Here is a 23,750-nt window from a genome sequence, read left to right on the forward strand (position 1 = left end):
TTAAAGTGAAAAAAGAGAATCAGTGAAAGAGACAGGAAGTGTGTATGTGTGTGGTCGTGAAAAGGAGAGAGAGAAAGTCATTAAGGCTTATTGACACACACAAGGACATGAGCGAGCGCGTGAGAAAAAAGCAACAGCGTTTGGAAGGAAGAAAGCGAGAGTGAGCAGAAACCACACGTGGTTGCATTTCCCTCGTGTTTGAACTTGTTCTGCTGTGCAGTCAGTTTTTGATGGACACAAACTTTGAAGCCTGTGAGACGTGACATGAGATCGCTTGAAAAGAGCAAAAAGAGCTTTAAATTACTTCATAAACTATAAATCAGCTCTGCACTGGTGAAAATGACGATTATGATTTCAAAAAAAACCTTTCTGCTTAACTGGAGCATATGTAAACACATACAGAGTCTAGTTGGTCTAACTGATGCCAGCTTGTCTTCAATCTGCAAACTGTTGCATGTGCATGTGACAGATGGAGAGAGAGAAAGAGAGGTAGAGTATGCCTGGCTTCCTGTCAACACTATCCTCTCACTTACTGAGTCATTAGCAGCTCTCCAAAGCTATGTTTGTATTACATGAGTCTAGTGGGACTAATAGGAAAGCTCTTTAAACTTTAATTTATCCAAAGGTGGCCTATCATGTTATCAATATCTGCTGAACTGTTGTACAGGTCACTTCTAAAGAGGTGATTTTTAATTTTAATGAGACATGGATAATTAGACGATAGCATAAAAATACTCATTTCCAGCACAGGCTCATTTTAAAGTCTCAACATTGGCATTTTGGCTATTGCTATAGTGTTTTTGTTTTGGAGCCAGAATACTTGGACCAGAGGGTCCAAATACTGTATGATTAACAAGATACATCGATAAACTGTATAAACACAATGCACAGGTACAAATAACTGCTAATTAATCCAGACTAAGAAAAATAAAAGCGTAAATGCTAAAAGCAGAAACCTGGACAGTCTTTACGACACCAAAAAATTATTATTGACATAATTTTTTTTCATTAAAAAGTGACAGAAATGCTGAAAGACTCTTAACTAGTGGAGCTGAAGCTGACTGACTGACACCTGTCACTCAAAGCACACATGCCACTAACTGTAAGCCTTAGTAGTCTCCTAATCAGTGAATAATTAAAAATTAACTATTCACAGAGACAAAAACTTCTTTGTATCAGTCTGTAAACATACTTCTTAGTGCTTTAAATTTATGCATTTTAACATTGGAGTCTATGGGGATTGACTTAAAAACAAAATGCCTAAAACTGATCATTTAGAGCATAGGTGTCAAACTCTGGCCCGCGGGCCAAATTTGGCCCGCAGCCTAATTACATTTGGCCCGCGAAGCCATACCAAATTACTATTGGAGCAGGCCTACTGGTATTATACAGCTAATATATATATTGTTTAGTATTAAGCTTTGCTTGTTCCATATTCAGTTTTTCAGCAAAACTTGTTTGAGTCCATAAGAAAAGATTCATTCTTATATTTAAAGGAAGATTTGTTTTTTCAATAAATATTAACGTTAGCCCGCGACTTTGTTCCAGTTTTGAATTTTGGCCCACTGTGTATTTGAGTTTGACACCCCTGATTTAGAGCATCTGAAGCTGAGTTTTTAGCTCACATGGATTACTGGTATATATACTGACCTCATTATATTAACCTTTCATGTCATGTTTTATGTGACCATCCACCATGGTAACAGTACAAATATATATGTTACAAAAAAATATGCAAGTGTCTACATTAAAACAAAAAAGACAAATGAAAGAAAGGAGGCAAAGTTAAAAGTAAATGGAAAGAAAAAAGCAGAGGGAAAACAGAAATGAAGGAAGAAGGGCAAAGGTCAGATCCCTTTTTTCCTTTAAAGAAAATGGACAAAATTTGTCTTAAAAGAATACTTCAGGGAAAGTACCAAAGTGTTCTAAAAGAGGCTATTAAGTCAAATATTAAATTGACAATAGTGATAGACTGATATGTCAGCAGCAGTTTATTGTTGTACCTGCTGATGTGCAATTAGCACTTCATACACCACTGGCAGTTTAGTCCAGCGGTTCTCAACTGATGGGGCTGTTGAAAACATCACGACATGATGGTAATGCTCCACACATTTCTCTAATTATTGAGTCAAGTAATTATTATCAGATAAGGAAATATGAGAAGCAATTCTAAGCTACAGCTCACATGAATCTGCAACAATATTTAGTTCCAACTTTAGTGCGCAATGTTTATAATGTAGACTGGAAACGTGTGAGTCAAAGTGTAATAATTATAAACAGAAAACGAAAATGCCTGAAAAGGTAAAACGGGAATGCTACAGAATGAAAAAACAAGTTGTCGAAGGAAAAAAAAGAGAATTGGCAGGAAAATGAATCCTGTAAAGAGTTTTAACTGAGATGTAAAGCAGAGAAAGATGGATATGGAGTGAAAGAAGGGAAAGAAAAGCAGTGAAAGTGTACGTGTGTGTGTATATTTGACAGAAGGGGAGAGGGGGTGAAATCAGTGCTGGAGACAGAGGTTAACCAGTTCCAGGTTCCTGTATGCACGTGTGTGTGAATTTGCTCTGTCAGTCATTTGAACTGCAGCCAGCTGTTAACACCCTCATCAATATCCCATTTCGCTGTTGTCTGGAGGAAAGCCTTTAACTCTGCAGAGTCGCTTTCTTTTCTTGGACCAATAAAATTACAGTGGCATCTTTTCATTTATTATGCATCGTTTTCCCATCTTTAACAATCTACACCTTCAATCGCAGCCTTGTTTTAGCCTCCCACCTTTATTTGTAGTGTGCAGCACTTTCCTGAACAAGATATGATCAATCGTCACAAACAAGTCACACACTACAATCCACAGCATTTTAAAAACATCATTTGCTTCAGCTAGCAGTTACTTGACCTCCACCATCAAGATTTATACAGCTTGCAGTGATTTTTTTTGGCCTTACTGATTCATATGCCAATGCTAAATCAATACCTATTTAGTCTGTGACTTTATTATTTCCCAGTGCCCAACACGGACTCATCTAAATGCTCAATTTGTTTGAACAACAGAAACTTAACAGAAGCATAAAATCTAACATTGTGGCTGATGGCATTCCTTCAATTTTGCTAGAAAAAGTAATAAAACAAAAAATATTAGTTTAAATTTCTTTTTCTATCAATATACCCCTCAATTGCTGCACCAGATGTTTGCATTACAGCTTGCATTCAGCATATTTTAGACTCCCTATGTGTAAACGCTTTTTGAGTATATTCACAGCTGTGTAAATTTTCCGTGACGTGGGGGGGCAAGGTCACATTCCACAACTTACATGATAAACAGTACACATATACAGTAGTGTGGAGGATTGATAAAAACAACAAGAAGTGAATCAATTAATCACTTAATCCTCGTCCAAGATTTGTCTGTCACTTCTCACTTTATCGCTTAACCATTGGTAACTAACTCATGGACATTCCAGGCAAGTTACCCCTGAATTTACCACCCCTGTATGTCAGCTAAAAAGCAATCTTTGCTGTCAATGGCAGTCAGTTCACTGACTTTGTGTTGCTAACTATTATTTCACATATCATTGCTACCTTAAACTTGTAGTCTTTCTAATGGCCTGTAGGGGGAGACTCCTGTGGTTGCCGAAAAACACAAATTGTCTAGGTCAGAGATGTTAAATTGATTTTACATCAAGGGCCACATACCGCACAGATCTGTTAAGTAATTTGGTGTAGTATAAATAACCATGGAGTCTTTATCAATAGGAAAAGCTCTATAACTTATTAAAACAAGGTTAAAAGTCCAAAAATATATGGCCTTCTTTACATTTTCCAAAGCCATCTAGCGGGCCAGATTGGAGTCTCTGCTGTGCCGATTCTGGTCCCTAGGCCTTATGTTTGACATCCTGGGTCTAGGTTATGAGAAAACATATACCTGATGAGTTTGTGGTTACAGTTAGTAGTTTTGATGGTTAGTCAATATAATGTGCCATTAATGTTTTTTGTCCTGTCTTCCTCCCCGCACCCCCATCCGGTCATGCCAGATAACTGCCTCTTCCTGAGCCTGGTTCTGTTTGAGGTTTCTTCCTGTTAAAGGGGAGTTTTTCCTTCCCACTGTCGCCAAAGTGTCTGCTTATAGAGGGTCATCTGATTATTGCCATTTTCTCAAGTTTTTTACCTTAAAATATAAAGTGCCTTGAGGCAACTGTAAATTATGGCTGTTGTCCATCTCCAGAAGGGGGATAAAAGATTGTAGGCTTTACAGTTGCATCCACACCTCTCTTGCCACTTTAGGTTTCAAAACACCAAGATGACAATGATGCAAATGTTTAGCTCAAGGCATCATTTTGTGACATCACCAACCATCACAGTGACATCGCGGTGGCTATGTCCATCTTTTATGTCTTTGGCCTTAGCTCTGTAGAGTAGTGTATGCAAACATATGAGGTCCCACGAATTCCCAGAATTCATTTTATAGAAGTTATGTTAGCTTTGCTTTATTTACCTTCGTCTAACTCCCTCTGTGTCAATGTATGGCTGCATTAATGTGTACATTTGTGTGTGCATATGCGAGGTGCTGACCCTAACACATCCCACAGCCTTGTCAGCTCTGCGGCTTACCTAACCTTTGACCTTAGCCTGCGTACACATGCACGCACGCGCACACACACACACACACACACACACGCACACACACACACACACACACACACACACACACACACACACTAAGCTGAGTGTGTGTGTGTGTGTGTCTGTGTGTCATTATCTCACTTATAGCCCTGGGGCCGCCAGACATAACTCCACACCACCAATCTGTGTGTGTGTGTGTTGTTCACCTAAACATCTGTTAGGTGAAGGAGCCAGTAAATCACACACTTCACTGGCAGCCAATCAGAGGGAGATGGTAAAGAAGGCTTGAGGGTGAGTGTAGCCCAGGAGACACACAGAAGAGAAAGAGGAGGAGGTAGAGAAGGTTAGAGAGAAGGAGAGACAGACGAAGAAAATGACAGAGAGGAAGAGAGCCAGGGAGGAAGGGTTGCAGTTGCAGAGCTACCATACCTGGCCTGTAAGTGATTTAATTTTTTTCTCTTTCTTGTGTGCACGTGTTGCAAGTGTGTGAAGATATGTGACCCTAAGTTCAAGCTTTTCTTTCTTTTAAAACAAAATGTGAGACAAACTATCGCCAAGTTATTTCAACACGACTTTGCTTGGCAGGCTAAACTAAAATGATGTTTAACTTAGCTTTTTTCATGCTTTCTGCTGGATTTAGACCAAGTGGAGGGAGTAGAACATCTCACAGACTGTTTGAACTGACTTAGTGGGGGTCATTTTTGTTTACTTGTTGGTTTTGGAGGGAAAGAGCTTTAGAGCTTCTCAGTCCCTTCTACTGAATTAACCCTTCAGTTCCCACTTCTTGTTTGGTCTGCTTAAAGCAACATGCACATAATATTTTAAGACTTATCATTGAGTCATACATATACTGCTTTCATTTGGCTTGTGATAAAACAGCCTTTCCTTTCCATGCAAGAGGAAAAACAAAAATACTTTGCTTTTTCCCTCTTGAGACCTTTCCAATTTTCTCGTGTGCCACCTATGTAATTATCTAAAGTTTGGAAGCCATTAATGCAAAGAGAACTAAGGTACACAAGTTAAATTCAAACAATTATTTTTCTTTTTTTTTTAGAAAAATCTTCTTTGACAATCTTGCCTCTGCTTGACAACCTCCTATGCCAACCTTTCTTGGTTATTGTTTGGACATCGCAGAAAACTTCATTTCTGCTTCAGAGATTTTGAAAACGACCACAAAGCTTGGACTCCTTTTCATAATGCTAGCTCTTTGTAGAGGTCTTGTACAACTGTAGTTCCCTGAGGGTGGAACAGTGTGTGATACTTTGGAAACGAACACCAAAATATGACGCTGTAAAGTTTGGTGTATTTAGGTTGTGTCCAAAAAACAGCCAGATACTAATTTTGTTTTCTGTTTATTTGTGTCCTTGTATTTTGAAAAGTTTGAAAAGTTTAATCCAGTACTCTATTGGGAACACCACCAAATCATCAAAGTATTGTATGATATAATTAACATAATTTAGGTTGGAGTTTGATCGTATTCACTCAATGACATTAAGAAGACTATGTGAATGTTTCTAAGAAGAAAGAACTGGATTTAGGTGTTACACTCAAATTCTTATGTTTTTGAACAATAATAAAATTTTGCCTCAATTATTTCCTGTTTAGAAATTATATACTCCCCCATTTTCACAGGCTCAAACTGACAGAAAAGCAGTTTCATAGTCAGGTGAGATCTGCCAGGTAACAGTATCTCATCAATGGAGAGGATTGTATGGCTGTAAGCCTTTCCTGCTTTTCTTGTTGCTGGAACGACACTCAAATTAGGTTGAAATATGAAGCTCTTCATTCACAGCACACTAAAGGCTACCCAATCCAGAGGGGTTTTTTTTGGTAGAAGATTAACATTCCCAGTCACAAGGTCATTTGTCCATTAGTTCACATATTACCAAATATGTAAACAAATGGAAAATGTCAGCAAGTTACCAGGATTACCATCAGGTTTGGGTGTATTTTTAAACAGTTACCTTTTGTTGCTCGGTCATTTTCCAGTGGCCAAATGTCTACTTAATATTGGAAAACTATACCAGATCACCAAATTATTATACTACAGTCAGTCCGAACACTTTGTTATTGTCCTTAAACAGCAATCAGACACATGTTGTTTAGTCCATGTCATTAGGATTTCTCAGGAGAGCTTCCTGGAAAAAACACTGATTGCCTTTCTTTAACATGTCCCTCGGCCGCGATCAATGCTAATGAAAGAGCAGTGCTGCCTATTGACAACGTGGGAGGAGGGGTCTTAACTGCTCTTTTAATTGCACTGTGTGTGCATGCAGTGTTGAGCAATGTAAGGTTCGTCTGCAGGTCAGGGTCAGTCACGCTCTTAAAGTGGGTGTGGTTTAAGTAACGGCTCATTGGTTAGGTCATAGGGTGAGAGGTCAGAGGTTGAGGGGGTGGCACTGAAAGTGAAAACGTTGACCAGGCCAAGGGGTTTGTGAAAGTTCAAAGTCGTAACTTACGACATTAAAACCGCTGTCCTTGTGTCTTTCTGCCATCTCCTGCTGTTATTTGTCCTTCACATGACAATACACACATATCATTTTCTCGTGAAGATGTCTAGCAGACAGATATATACAAATATATATATATTTATAGCGTTTCAAACCAAAGGTATTACAGAATTTTCTTTAGTTTCAAGTAGATTCAGTCATTTCAGGTTATTTTCCTCCTTTAACAATGAAACAAAGAAACAAAGAAACGTTTCTTTGTTTTAAAACAAATTTTAACTTGTTATCATGATACCTTCTGGTTGAATCTGAGAAGTTCCTCTTTGACAGAAAGATTCACAGGAGTTGTTGATGTAAAAAAAAAAAAGTACACAGATTTGTGACCAAACATGCGGGTGAACCCAGAAAATCTTCTGCAGCCTAACATAGAGTAGAGGCTTGAATGAGCCCCAGCAAAGTGAAAGTCTTCCAGCTTAAATGCTGCCAACTGGCCTAATTACTGTGTGTTTTATAGGTTGGAAGGTCATTTCAAACCTCACAGTCATCACACTTTTATTGATTGCAGCATAAATTACTTGATGTTATATGTAGTAAAACAATATGTGAGAACTTAAACTTGCCCTCAGTCGTAATGTTGAGTCAGATTATTAAAAGAGCATTTGCTGCCTTTGAGTGAGCTGGCAGCTGTGTGGGCAGAAAACAAAAGACCTGTCCTTATGTGGCACCTGATTGTAATTGCTCCAGGTGATGTGAAGTATTTAAAGGCTGATGGGAAGCTCCATAGACAGAGTCTGTTGTTTCATGTATTTTCAAAGATTTCAGTGCATACGTTTCATTTAACTGGCCTTACTCCATTTAAACTGGTTCACAAACCAGGTTCCTCTCCTGCATAATATAGAAAAAAAATATAGTCATACTACAATGCATAAAAACAATCTATATAACAGCAAAAGAAATGCAGCAATGCAGTAAAAACAACATAAATGAAAAGAATTGGACTGCATATAATTTGAGTCCGTAGGTGGAACGTGTCCTTCAAAACATGTTTATATCCAACAAAGTCTCAAAGGAGTTCCTGAAATAATCATAACCTCCGTTCTATTGATCCATGTCTCTAGACACACATTTTAAATTTTTCCTGCACCCAATTTGTGTCCATTTACATAATGTTTTAAATTTTTAAAGGGGGGAAATTTTCTTACCAGACTGGCAGCAGCACTTTCTCCAACACCAGATACAGAAATTCTTACCTAATAACACAATATCTGCATTTATTTATTATATTTGTATTCCTAATATTAATATTTCTATTCAATACTCCTCCTTGATTTAAGTTTCTTCTTTTAGATTTTTACAAAAAATAAGGGATCTGTGCAAGAAAGCAGATAACAGGCATGTTAACCGGCACCATTGTATAGTACTTGTTGACAGAGTAAACTAACATATAAACTTTTGTGGCCACACTAAGCACAACTGTTTGTTGGCTTGTAGGAAGTAAGGCCTACTGGTTATCGTTGATTATTGTTAAAGATGATTTGGTTTACATATTTTAGAAACAGATGATGGTTTGGGTTAAAATACAACGGTTACCATTTGTTTTAAAGCTCTGTTTTCTTCATTGCCATCATGATTTGAAGAGACAAAGCATGTGTTCTTTAAAATACATTTACTTCAAAGTCTTGCTAGCTAACACTAAAGAATGTGATAAATTGTGTCATATACATATGTTTAAACTGTGAAAAATGCTGTTGCTCTAATGATCTTAATTCAGTTTTTAGTGCATGCCCTATACTGCAAGTGTATTCTGTCCTATAAAGCCCACAAACAGCTGTGCTTACTCATAATTCATTGCTTAGTTAACATCTGTCTACGTATGTTTCTTTATTTGTAGCAGTCCTAGCTGTAAGACAAAGTAAAATATAAACATATATATACATATAATATAAATAAGGTAATATAGTAAAAAATAAATATCTAAGTATACAAGTATATGTGCACTATATTGGAATATATTTCAATGTATTGCTTATTGCGAAACTTAGTGTTGGCCATATGGAGTACACCAAATAACGGTCCAAATAGTAGTTTGTGCTGAAATAACTGCATGTAAAACCTTTTTGTGCTATAAATTCCCTGTAAAGCTACCAGTAATATTATCAGATTAATAATAATTTTTTGCCTTCACTGCATCCACAGTTTGAATAAAGGTGACAAATCCCTTTGTGTTTTTTTATGTAGTGCTGGTTGCATGAAGCTGACCCTGCAGGTTATTTCAGCCCAGAGCCCTGCGCTCACAGAAACCCAAGCAGGTGATGAATGCATATCTGCCTGTCACCAGTGAGTCATCCTCATCCATGAAAAAAACTTCCTGGTGGAGTGTTCAATCAGCTAAGGTTGCCAGGCAACAAACACAGTTTCATCCAGTAAGCAGGACTGGCTTTGGCCGAGTTCACTCAGCAGCACGAGCCAGCTCCAAGTCCTCTAATGAGATGATCCGGTCCAGATGCTACACGTAATGATTGAGTTTCTTTCACAGCAACAGCAAAAAGTTTAGATGAGCCCAGGTTGAGATCAAATTACAATTTAGAATTTAGAGAAGAAACAGGATGAACATTTTATATCACAGTTACAGTGCGCATGGCTGTCACAATCGTAAGGTGGTAATATTAAGAGGTTATCACCTCATAGTCAAAACTGCTCCTGTAAACAACACAGAAAACCTCCATTGAGATTCTGATACGCATGATGTAGAAGCTGGAGATTGCATTGGATTGTAATGTTTTGCTGTGCTGTGTCGTTAGTGATGATGAAATGTTTGTGATGATTTCTCTGAATATTTATTCTTAGCTTTAAGGTATAGGTATATAACAATATGGAGCTTACAATGATGTCCTGAGAATTTTAACTATAACATAATCATGACACTTCGGTTTAACATTTAACTAAAGTAACTTAACCTTGTAATTCTTTAGGAGCCTGCACAAATATTGTCGCATAATAAAACAGAAATTAAAGCAATATTTTCCACCTGGGATGTCGAGCTTTTTAGCCAGTCGCTTAAAGCCCTCCTGTACCACCACATAACCGCATGAGTAATAACCATCCAGCATTTGCTCTTCCTGCCACATAGAGTGCAACTAACAAATACTCCAGCGATGTTTGATTGAGTCATTTATTTACTTTTGTGTTACACGTCACCAGCTGTTAGTATCGCCTCTTTTGTAGACTTGGTGAAACAAGTTTGTTGTTTCCACCTTTAATGGTAACAGCTTTTAAGCATGTTTTTCCAATAATTTTGCTTAGAGGATAGAGGTGGTTGTCCTTTTTTAGGTACTCAGTGGTCATCAGCACGCTGCTCCTGCTCTTAGACATGTTTGGGCTTGTGTCGTTGTTGCTAGGCAACTTAAGCATTATTGTATAATTTATATCTCGACATGGCACTGTTCTATCATGTAAAACATTATACCCTTGTTATCACAGACAGTACAATATGACACAGCCCTATTCTACACCATATTTAAATCACAGCTATCCACACACAGTCCTCACACATTTCTTCTTATCGCTCAGATTAACCGAAAAGTCCTGAAGACAAGTACAGTCAGAGTGTGTGTATTCACGTGAGTGTGGCAACGTCTCTATGAAGCACATCAAACTACAGTCCCAGTGTTCCCTCTGGACCTTAATCAGCCCACCAATCTTATTGTCTAAATATTTCATGTTCAGTTCACTTATACCTCAGATATTTTTATATATAAACCTACGTTCTTCACGCAAAGCAATAACTTAGAGTAGATTTTATCTCAGCAGCTTAATCTTCAGCTGTGGGTTTAACAAACTCTCATTTGAGGTTAAAAACATGACAGCAGGTCATGACATGAAGTGAAGAACTAATTATTTAACACATTATCTGTGGCGCTTGTCAGTTATGTCGGTTGTTTTCATGAACAGTCTGATAGAGCGTGGCTGTGGATTACAGCATATTGTTTTCTTCTATACTTCCGTGAATGATGGTCCAGTGTATCCTCTGCCAAATGAGGTTATAAATGACGACCTGAAGCAGCTTTTTTTAAAGTATTTAGAGCTCTTATTATGCCTGACAAGCAGATACTTCAGGGTCTCTTCAATGACTTGGGAATCTTTCTAAACTAAGATATTAGACTGGAGCCCAGCTTTGTTTTTCCTGCCCTCTAGACTTGCTGCTTTTCTTTTTAACACTTTGGTTCTTCTGTACAGCACTTCGTGGCCTACTTCACTACTTTAAAACCAGCTCATTTAGCCACTTATTCACAATCACTTTCTGCGGGACACATAAAAGGGCCAAAATTCAAGATTGGTATATTTGCATATTTAATGTTGTAGAACAAAACAAAACTTCTACAGCTGGTGTTAACAGCTGACCTTTTTTCAGGCATCAAGCCTAAAAACTTTTGAATTCCAAACCCGTAATTGGACTAATTCCTGCTGTATCTGCATAACATTTTAAGGTCTGACCCTGAAGGTCATTGTTACTGTGGCAAAATATTGTGGTGAATTACATTGCTAGGGTAAAATGACAAGAATGCCTAAACAAAGATGGAAGGAATGTAAATAAGGGCGACATGTGTGTATGTTAAAAATGTCAAACTACGGTTCATCCAGCATGCACACATACAGACTGCAGAAGGTATAGGAACTTATTTTATGGTCACAAAATACCAGCAGGGAGGCATCTGATCGGCTCCAGATTCGTTCTGCAGCCTGACAACGACACCAAACTCACAGCCAGAGTCATAAAGATCTATCTTCAGCCACACGAAGAACAACTCATCCTGCAACAGATGGTGTGGCCGCCACAGTCCAGCCACTCTGGTCTGGGATTACATCAGTGGATCTCAAACTGTGGGGCAGAAAACCAGGTGAAAATTATGGCAAGAAACTAGATCTAATATTTTTGTTAGGGAAAATAACCAAACAAGAATTAATTGATGAAAATTGTGTGAACTTGGCTTCTGAAGTGTGGCCTGTCTGAAGACATTAAGAGAACAAATCCATGAAACAACATCTGCCCATCAGAAAGTTCCCATATATAAGCAAAATCCTTGGAGTAAAGATTTGGAATCTGAAATCTAAGCAAAGGACTGTCAGCTTGTCCAGACTAACACAGTAATAACTGGTTAATGTGTACATATGTAATCTGTGCACCATTACACTGTTAAATAAAAATACACCAGACATTTGTGCAGTTTATCCAGAGGATTTTCTCAGTTTGTTCTGTGTTCGACAGAAAGATTAGAACACTTTCAAGAAAAGATCAGAGTGATGTGAGAAAATTATCACAAGGCTGAAACCTGTTTCTTCTTGGTTCTATAATTCTCGTAAAAATGACAAAACACAAAGAACATCAGGCTTTTAAATGCCAAAGGGCTCAATTCATATGAAATCAGTCGGTCTGCACTGGATACTACCGCCTAGATTATTTCCTTAGACAAAAATTTATATATATTGATGAAAGGGCCTGGGAAGCCTTTTTCTGAGATTGTAAAGAATTTGGATTATTATAGGAGGGTCAGTATGAACAGCTGTTTAATGTAAACCACAAAGTATTTAGTTAGTTATAGCTTCTAAACTCATAACAAAGCCAGCTGTGTTCACACCAAATATCCACTTGATTTAGTATTTTCAAGAGAGGTCAACTGCAAAATAAGTGTATTTTTTGTGTGTGCTTGCTTTACTTTTAGTGCACAAAACATTTGCACTAATAAAAAAATAAAAATAGCTGCCATTTAGCTGCAGGAAGGAAAAAAACAGTTTTTTTATTTAAGTCTCCCAGATGTTTTAGGGACCAGTGAAGACATATGGAGATTTCCTCACTTTCTTTGTGTATGTGAGTGAGCGAGTGTGTGTGTGGTTTGTCTATGATCCATGTAACAGGCTGATTAGGATTTTATGAGGTCAGAGGCCAACAGGAGTGAGAAAAAGTGACCTTCTCACCTCGGGGTCATACTCAGGAGAACACCGTCACAAACTGTCTCCTCCACGTGAATTTATGCCATCAGTAGCCCTCACCATTTTTCTCCTTTTCTTTTTTCTATTTAGCAGAATGCAGCAGGTTTCTACATCAGCTCCAGTAACAAACAAATGGTTCTCTTTAGTGTTAGAAAGATTTTAGGTCAATAGGACCTCACCTGTAGGAGTGAGCACATGGTTAGTTTTTTTTGTTTTTTTTTGTTTTTTTAAGCTGAGAGCTCAACTCAGGGCCACATTACTGTGTCATCTTTCAGCACCGAAGTTTGATTTTCTGCAGGTAGCTATTACTGATAATCACAGGTGGGCACTATGCTTACTCAAATCCCATCCTTATGTACAATTATGAGTTTTAGGTTGTAATGTTATGAAATGTGCAAAATTACCAGTTTCCATGAAATTTGAGGAGAGGTATAAAAAAAAGAACCTTTACTATTTTGGTGCCGACCTGGATTACTTTATTTAAAAATGGCCTTGGTGGAGGTCTGCGCTTTCTAAGTGCCCTTCTGATATTTACTTATTCTTACTTTTCACTAAAATTTGGAGGCCAGTGTGCTCCTGTTCAAACTTTTAAATAACAATGTCAGTATCTGTTCATGTAATCCAAAAGTTCAGGCATCAGACTGCTATAAACATTGAGTTTGTACTTTTTTTTTTAGTTCTTGGCTATATATGACATCAGAAATAGACAATAATGAACTGAGGGGCTTCCTTAAGGTTCAGTTGGAAAAATAAAACTGGATTACGTTGTTTTATGAATCATGCAAAGCTACTTAAGTGGAGTACAAGAATAAAAATATGTAGCTATGTCCACTTTAAAGTGTCTCCTTGCTGTATCTCTTTCCATCTCTTTGCTTTTATTTCACATGTTTGTCCTCTGGGGTCTCCATTTTCTAATATCTAACCCTTTAATCTCTAAGGGGAGTGGAGATAAAAACATCTTGCATTGGAGGATGACATGACGGGCAACATCAAGGCCCAGTAGACGATGAATAAAGAACTTGATGATGCAAAGCTAGTCCAGTCTAAGCGTGGAGTGTTTAGAAATTATAAAGATGATTGTAGCCACTGTGACGTCAAACTTTTCCTGTTAAGTCCAGAGATGAGTATGTCAGCCACCACAAAATGCTTTGAAAAAGGAAGGGATGGATTGAACTAGAAATCGAGCAACGCTCCACTCTCATACAGTAGCAAATTGTCAATCAAAGGGTAAACCAGACCCTGATTTATCTTTCTTTTAAACTCTAATGGGTGCTGTTTACAAAATTAAAATCAGGTTTTATTCAGTAACACAGGAAACTAGTGACTGAGACCATAAAGTCATCAGGAAAGGTTTTATTAAGGTCATAAATAAAGGGAGCTGAGGGCTGATTTGACATAGACCTCAAGTCTTTTTGCAACCACAGGTATTGATCGGAGCCTAAAGGCCAGTCTGAGTGAATTCAAATGTTTGTTTTTTCCAAGGATTTTATACACAAAGCTGATCATTGACTTCTAAAATATTAAAGTACAGCTCAAACTCCTTAACCCACTCTCTATTAAACTAATAATGAAACTCATTCACATTTGGGGGGGTTGGTGTACTTTTGTACTTTAGGGAAAGTATGAATACAAGACTTGTAATTTTAATCGTGTATTTTTATAGTATGATGTTGTAATTGGTCACAACTGCTGTACAATGAAGTCAACTCTAAGTTGAAAATCTGAGCTCTGTGTCTTCCTGACTTCCACTCAAAGAGCTGCGCATTCTGTCTGTGCTGTATTCTCCAGTTTTATGATATAATCCTATTTACTCTTTCGCTCTTTGTTTTCTCTTCCTCTCTTTCTCTCTCTCCTTCCTAAGTTGAACCCACTGAACTCCCTCCCCACCGCACCCTCTTTCCCCACTCACTTCCTGTTTAGAGGAACAATTAAAGGATTGTTCCTGCAGCTCGAGGCAGCAGGGCCCTGATCTAGAGCAGCCGCCACTTTAGCTAGAAAGAACCACAAAAAGCATCAGTTATGAGACCTCCTCGAAGGACAGTGTTTGGCTACGGACCAGCAGAAATAAAACAAAGTTTATCATAGATGGGGAAACACACATGAGGAGGAGACGATGTCCTCGACAGGCGCGGGCATGCCAGACATGATCAATGACAGTAATATGCAGGGAAGATTTTAACGTACATAATAGCTGATGAAGTTGCCAGTCAGCTGTCATCTTTTTAACTATCTTCAAAAGTTTCTAGAGTCACTTTTTTCTTTTGAGTTTGGGTGTTATTGTTTAAATTCTTAAACCTGTGCTATTCATGTCACAGTGTAGCTGTGTGGAGAGTTGAATAGGAACAAAAAAAACCCCTCACCAATCAACAGTTAACCAAACTGAATGAACACAGGATACGAGGAAAAGGGCACCAGGACACAAGGAGGAAGTAAACTGATAGTTTCATATACTCTAAGCAGACAACATGACAGAAGACAGAACAGAGTAAGCACTATATATACACACTGAGGACTGATAGGGAACTGAATCCTGACACTGCTGGATGTAATTGACAAAGGCGAGAGAAAAGCAGGAAGAAAAGTTAGAGTAAGACACTGCAGAAGACTAGCCTTCACAGTAAAACATGACATGACCAAATGACACATGCTAAACATGAAGACAGAGACAGAGGAAAAGGTGGACAACAAGCAAATACAAGAACCATAAAATACAAACTTAAATATAGTCAATGAAAATCCCAACCCTGGGATGATGACAATCAGAGCAACACTGTTGTTGTTGTCCAAATTAAAAAAAAAATAGTAAAAAATAAATACAGGTAATAATAGTCAGTCATTTCTTTTATTCTGAATTGTATGTGTACAATAATTAAATAATATTTTGAGTTTAGCTCGTATTAGTTATCTATAGTTATCTTGATTGGAATCTCTTATTCACTATATCAGAACTCAAAGCTACATAGGTCTATATCTATTTATGTGTGTTTATTATTTACCTACTTTTACAATGTTTAAAATTTCAAATAACCTGACATTATTCACATCATTCATATTCATTTTTCACTCAGGACAAATAGAGTAAAAAAGAAGACTGATGCTTCCACCTGCCTAATTTATGGCCCTCTTGTGAGACCCAGGTGGGTTCCAATGTGGCTTGCAGCTGTGCGAAAATTGTAGGCAGGTTAAAGCAACTTAAAAAGTTAAATTTACCACACCAGTATGTGGAGGGACATTTGCTGAGCCCCTGGCTGATTTGGCCCAGCTCTGAGATCTGCTGACTTCTTGATTTGTGGTAGAAAGTTGAAATAGCAAAACATTTGTTTAAATGCTGCTTCAGTATTCAGTAGTACATTTTTTGCTTGTTCACTTGCCAAAGAAACCATTGAGCCAGGGACCTTTTGTTTGCATTTTTTTCTCATTCTTCTCATATTTCTACTCGCAGTAAAATAGCAAGAGCAAAATGGCAAACCCACACAACCTATTGTAAACGTGAAGTCTTATTTGATGAAACATTTGAATGAGTAATCTATTATCTAATGATATCAGTACTGGTGGAGGAGGATATGCGTACATGTGGGAGGTTTGCCCAAAGGAAAATCTGATAAAAAGTCGGACATAAATCGTGAGTCTGGTGTTGGAAATTTTGACATGGAGCAGAAATTAGTAATAGGAATTTTAATTTGTTCTTACACTCACATAAGGTCAAAAATTGGAACATTTTTACAGTTATTTTTCCAGGGCCTAATAAATATTAACTTGAGCTGAAAAACAATTTGTTGTCAATGTGTCCACTTGTTAATTTCTAATGTTTTTAACTTGATTAAAACTTCCAATTACTTCAAATACAACATTTTATACATTTTCCTTCTTGTAAGATAATGCTGACATTACCTCATAGCTTTGCCAAACCATCCTTTGACAAAGAGCCTTGGTGAGGTAGAAAATTAAAAGATTTTGGGCATAGATTTAGTTTGAATATGAGGTGACACCTTTAACACCAGACCGGATCTCCTAGCCAGGAAATTTTGAGCATCAGAGACTTTAATGCCTTTTAGCGCACCAGTTTCTGCATTAGTTTTTAGTAGAAAAGTCAAAAGCAGGCTCCACAGTTTGACGTGTACTGGAATATAACACACTAAAGCCTTCAGTCAGTCTGTATCACTTCCAAATGTTAATTAACCTCAGATTTTCAAGACAAGTATAGATATGATTTAATCTACTGTTCTCCTCCGTGTGAGTCAGAGTGGGACAAGTCAGTTCAGTTCCCTCTGACTGATATCAGGCTGCTTTGTTTAAAACTTTCCACACAATTATAAAAAAAACCCTCATATATTCATCTTTTCGTGATGTTTAGGAACCATGCATATAAGTGACTAGGCAACTTTTCTGAAGAGTATCTAGAAAATTAGCATTTCAAAACTAAAATAAATTGCTTGTTTTTGCAACAGTTGGAGAAAAAAACATATTATCTGACCACCTTCTCTTGTTTCAATCATGTTTATCAACCTGCCAGCATGTACTCGCATCTACCAGAGGAGAAATCTGTGTTTTTATTATCTCATAATTGATATTTTGGGAACATGCTTCTTTTGTGTTTTTATTAAAGCATTAAAGGCATTTGTGTTTAATTCTTGTGGGAAGGACTTTTCCCCTGTGTCATCCTGTGAACTCAACACCTGTGCATCAAACAACGTTGATGGAATAAAAGTATCCTTCCTCTCTCGCAGGCAGAGCGACGGGCCTACCGGGAGGCAGAGATAAACATGATGGATGACCTCTCAGAAGCTGACTTTCAGAAAGAGGAGGAGCCCGCCAGCCCTGCCCCTCCCCCTTCACAACAACACACAGACCCTGCCTCTCCGACGGTCGCTGTGACACCCGAGCCGGTCGCCAGGGGAGAACAGGCCACGCCCAGTGAGATTGAATACCAGGTGAGAGATTCTGGCTGTCATTTTTGGTCCAACCCCATACATCCTCCGGGCTCGAGGCTCAGATTCACGCTCGCTGAACCAACTTGTATTTCTTACTTCAGACTTCACCAGATGCACTGCAGTGTATTTTAGAAAAGCCCAAAAGGTGGATCTAATAATACTCTGTTGCAGACCAGACACCACTAGTGTGTCACTCCTTTTATGCTTCTTTGAGGTCCAGATGAAGGGTGCATGCAGAGTTGGTCCATTGTAATAAAAAGCCTTGTGCTTGTTTGATGACAGTGAACACTAGCAGCCTTTTGGGCATAAAACTATAACATGCTTATTACTGAGCACTTAAAGAACCTTTACTACATTCAACCATGTACTAAAGATGCTTTCACCCAGTCACACTCATTCCTACAGCTTTTTTTCTATGACTTAAACCTCTTTTTCCCTCCATACAACAAGCCTGGCCCCACCTTCACACTCTGTGAATTTCTGACGCCTTTTTTTGGAGGGCTTTAAAATTGAGTTAAACTTCAGACAGTAGGTCTGAAAATCACATATGATATGTGTTACAAATGTATATTTAAATGCTGTAGTGAGATTTTTTTCAATTACAGAGCATAGTAACACTAAAGTGTCAGTGTTCTTCCTTTGTTTTAGAGGCAGAGATAATTAGGGGTATAATTCTGTGGCAGTGACACATGCATGTATCAACAGCTGTCTGCATCTGTTCACTGATTAGTTCACTGTGTAGTGAATAATTTACAGTGGGTAGAAAGTGATTGAGTGGTCAGTTTAAAACATCTGAGTTTGTTCTTCAATTTAAGAGCCGGAGCTCACAGAATAAATCTCACCAAAACTTTAATTTCAAACTTTAATTTTATTCTCTCACCTTTTAAACCAGCATGATCGGAATTACTTAAAATGATAAAACAGTATTGAACATCTCCATTTTCATGAAAACTTGGGATGCTAAATTCATTTAGGACGACCATGTACAATATGTGATGTTGATATAGTTGAAAGCTCCGGGAGTGTCACTGTGACTCATCTCCGGTCTGGCTGGGAACATTTGTTGCTTCTCCTCCTCCCTCTCTGTCATTTTCTGTCATCAGTTTACTGGTGATGTGAAATAATAGTGTTTATTTTGAATGGCTCTGCTTCAGAGTATCCATTCTCTGAAAGCCACAATTTAAACAGTGTTAATTATATCAAAGCACATATATTTTATATTAAATGTTGTCAATCATCAGGTTCTTTCGATTGGATGAAAAGTCAAGCTGAGAACTGGTTTTCTCAGTTGTTGAAAACAAAGTGTGGCTTATGGATGATATCTGGTGGTGTTAACAAAGGTGTGCCACAGGGTTTTATTCTAGGACCACTTTTATTCACATTTAACAATTAGCTTAGGAGTAAAGGTCAGAAACAGTAAAATTCACCTGTACACGGTCAATGCTATTTTACACACAACAGTGCCCTCTGATGACAGGCACGCCATAACATGCATGTTAGTTTAAATGTGTACATGTATATGCATATTAATCCCTCGGGTGGGTTCCTCTGGGAAATTCGATTTCCAAAAAGCACAGCACCGACAGAAGTTACAGTTACAGAATATTATATATATGTATATATATATATATATATATATATATATATATATACACACACACACACACATACACACACATATATAAATACAGAGACAAATATAAATAAAATATACGAAGGGGATAAATAGAATAAATAGGAATAAAAATAAAAATACAAGTGAATTGCACATTTCAAGTATTGAGGTCTATTGCACCATTGACTATTTACAAAAAGTATTGCACAAGGTATTGTACAGTGAGGTGAAGAGGCACTACAGCTTAGTTGTTCCCCCCTCCTTTGTCCTCCTGTCTCCCCTCCCTCTCCCCTCCAGAGAGGAGTTAAACAGTTTGATGGCGTGTGGGACAAAGGAGTTTTTAAGTCTGTTAGTTCTTGTCTTGGGCAGAAGCAACCTGTCACTGAACAGACTCTCCTGGTTGTTAATGGCCGTGTGCAGAGGATGCCCAGCATTGTTCATAATGTCCAGCAGCTTTTTTAGTGTCCTTTTCTCTGCCACTGTCACCAGAGTGTCCAGCTTCATGCCGACCACAGAGCTAGCCTTCCTGATCAGCTGTGCAAAGAAGGACTCCTGCATATGTATATGACTCATACATATGTATATATATATATATATATATATATATATATATATATATATATATATATATATATATATATATATATCCTTATATATCTGGCAGCACAAATGAACCAGCTACTAGTTAACGAAAGACACCCGGAATGGCTAACCGAAGGCCGGACGGTCCTGATCCCCAAGGACCCCAAGAAGGGACCGGTCCCCTCCAACTACCGACCAATAACCTGCCTCAGTACTACATGGAAGCTCCTGTCAGGCATCATATCGGCTAAGATGAACAGGCACATGGGTCAATACATGAGCGGGACACAGAAAGGAATTGGCAAGAATACCAGAGGTGCAAAACACCAGCTACTGGTAGACAGAACAATCAGCCGAGACTGCAAGACCAGACTGACCAACCTGTGCACTGCCTGGATTGATTACAAGAAGGCCTATGACTCAATGCCCCACAGCTGGATACTGGAATGCCTAGAATTGTACAAGATCAATGGGACCCTAAGAGCCTTCATCAGGAACTCAATGGGGATGTGGCGTACAACACTAGAGGCCAACTCCAAGCCCATAGCACAAGTTACCATCAAGTGCGGGATCTACCAAGGAGATGCTCTGTCCCCACTGCTGTTCTGCATAGGCCTGAACCCCCTCAGTGAGATCATTAACAAGACTGGCTACGGATACCGACTACGGAACGGAGCAGTTGTCAGCCACCTCCTGTACATGGATGACATCAAGCTGTATGCCAAGAGTGAACGAGACATCGATTCACTGATCCACACTACCAGGCTATACAGCAATGACATTGGAATGTCGTTCGGACTGGAGAAGTGTAGTCGGATGGTAACAAAGAGAGGGAAGGTAGTCAGAACTGAGGGGATTGAACTACCAGAAGGCAACATTGCAGACATAGAGGACAGTTACAAGTACCTGGGGATCCCGCAGGCAAATGGGAACCATGAAGAGGCCGCTAGAAAGGCTGCAACCACCAAGTACCTGCAGAGGGTCAGGCAAGTCCTGAGGAGTCAGCTGAATGGTAAGAACAAGATTCGGGCCATCAACACATACATATATATATATATATATATATATGTATATATATATATAAAAACACCCAGCACGCCCCTGCGGGCGGTTTATCCTTCAAGCGCGGGTCCTCTACCAGAGGCCTGGGAGCTTGAGGGTCCTGCGCAGTATCTTAGCTGTTCCCAGGACTGCGCTCTTCTGGACAGAGATCTCCGATGTTGTTCCCGGGATCTGCTGGAGCCACTCGCCTATCTTGGGAGTCACCGCACCTAGTGCTCCGATTACCACGGGGACCACCGTTACCTTCACCCTCCACATCCTCTCAAGCTCTTCTCTGAGCCCTTGGTATTTCTCCAGCTTCTCGTGTTCCTTCTTCGGCGGAAGGGGCTACATGAATAGGATGAGGGACCTATGGATATATATATATATTTCTATATATATATCTATATATATATATATTAGGGGTGCAACGATACACAAAATTCACGGTTCGGTTCGGTTCGATACTTTGGTGTCACGGTTCGATATTTTTTCGATACAAAAAAATGTTCATGCCTTTTTAATTTGTCATTTATTAAAATTATAAATATATATTTTAACTCAAAAGTACAGTTTTTAAATTTAACCCTAACCCTTGTGCGTGTTTTTTATTTTGACAGCGAATGCGCACCTGCGGACCACTTATGTGCACCCCTGGTTATATAGCTCATCATATTGCAGCCACAGAAATTCTTTTGTCCATGAAACCATAAAGCTGCACTTTCTTTTTGCCTTATAGTCTGAGTTGTCATAACTTTTCCGTTTTGTGTTAAGCTTTTCTTTGGCTGTCACTTCTTCACCCTGACCTGTCTTATTTGGCTCAGCAGAACTGAAATATATATCCTGCTGCTTTTACACACGCAGAGGAATTGGTGCGCAAATTATCATCACTCACCAATCAGTGCTGTCGCTCTCTATACACAGTTCGCGCGATTGCAAAGTGAAAGCAAAAAACAAGCGCAAATTCAAACGCGATTTCAATATGTCACATATTGACAGTGGCTCACCGATGACAATGACATAATTACCCAGCTACATTTCCGAAAGAATGCAAAAGCATTGACATATATTTTTCCTTCCTACGATAGCCCGACGGGCAGGGAAGAAATAGATTTTGGTAGCCCGACTGGAAAAATCGCTAGCCCCGGGACGTCGGGCTAGCGATATTGCGAGCCCTGTATCTGATTGAGGAATCACTCATCTTTGGAAAAGAGAGTTTATTACAGAGAAATGGCTCTTTCCAAAATAAAAGCTATACTATACGCTTCTTCTGGGCTATATTCTCAGCAGCATATTAAACATATCAGGTCCCCATAAGGAGAATCATGTGCTAACGGCTGTCTAAATGACTCGGGTAAAGTTTGTAGCATGCGTGCTTGTTGTTTTTGTCTGCTTCCACTTGTCTTTGCACTAGGATGATGTCGGCGTAAATGTGCAGTCATATTCGTTGTGTTCCCACTAGTGCTGTTAGCGTTAATCTCGTTGAAATGACGTTAACGCCACAACACGGCAAATCTCCGTTAACGAGTTACCCCTGATCGCCCCGTGCATGGGGCTGGACGGCCAACGTGTTAACGAGCTAACTGCGCTAACACACTAGTTCCCACCCATGTAATTGAGCATTGCGTGGCACATCCAACATACTGTTTTACTTTAGTCCATGACTCGCTTACCTTCAGGGTCATACGTCACATGAAAACCAAAATAATTCCAAACGCCAGATCTGAATGAGGGTGGGGGAGGTTCAATTTGCCATGTTGCAAGGAGAGCTTAACTTCTGTCTCGCTAGCTTGCCCTGCGCTCTTCCTTCTGATGATGCTGTCTGTGTTGAGCGCTCAGTGGATCTGCGCTCGACAGTGCAGCCTAGGCGGAGTAGTCGAACGCAGATTCACTGAGCGCTCAACACAGACAGCATCGTCAGAAGGAAAGTTGATAAAATAAATTACCAATTTTGTATTGTTCGATACATATGCGTACCGAACCGAAAGCACTGTATCGAACGGTTCAATATCGATACGAATATCGTTGCACCCCTAATATATATAGTGATGACCAACTGAATATTTCTATTTGCACACCAATTTAAAGAGTGACAACTAAATACATATGTGCACACACATTTCTGGCTTGATGTAAGACTATGGTTCAAAAACCAATGTCATGAACTAAGTCTTATTTTATAGAAAGAATCCCAGTCAAGAAAACTGTCCAGTGAGTATTTTAGCTGTTACTAATTTAGACACATTCTTCTGCTTCTATTTTTAAACTCTATTGATGCAGTATAATATTTTTATTTCAGGTTCCTAACTGGGCATGGCTTTAAAACACAACTTCAAGATCAATATGAGGAAGTTTGGTGACAGTGAGAAGAGAAAAGTGTTTTATTTAAGTAGTTCTTGGCAAGCTTCCTGGGAATCTTACATTTCTTTGTTTAACTGTAGATCAATTTTACACTAGGCTCTATTTGGTCCTTGAAGATAATATTCTGCTAATACTGCAATCTGGAAACTGGCTTTTATGTACTGTGCT

The 23,750-nt window shown here is 38.8% G+C and overlaps 1 protein-coding gene across 11 annotated transcripts in view; it reads left to right on the top strand.

Moving 5' to 3' along the window:
- The window catches only part of LOC101476133 (DNA (cytosine-5)-methyltransferase 3A), a 100,904-nt gene that overhangs the window by 52,524 nt on the left and 24,630 nt on the right, over nucleotides 1–23,750 (top strand). For 10 of the 11 annotated variants that reach the window (XM_076874053.1, XM_004550603.3, XM_004550605.3 and 7 more), the window contains one exon: nucleotides 17,780–17,983. In XM_076874053.1, coding sequence (XP_076730168.1) covers nucleotides 17,780–17,983 — 204 coding nt within the window. Of the gene's footprint in view, nucleotides 1–4,918; nucleotides 5,054–17,779; nucleotides 17,984–23,750 lie in introns of those variants that run through there. The other variant, XM_004550608.4, reaches the window with a different exon arrangement.

The sequence above is a fragment of the Maylandia zebra genome, linkage group LG15 (assembly GCF_041146795.1).
Source record: "Maylandia zebra isolate NMK-2024a linkage group LG15, Mzebra_GT3a, whole genome shotgun sequence".
NCBI lineage: Eukaryota > Metazoa > Chordata > Actinopteri > Cichliformes > Cichlidae > Maylandia > Maylandia zebra.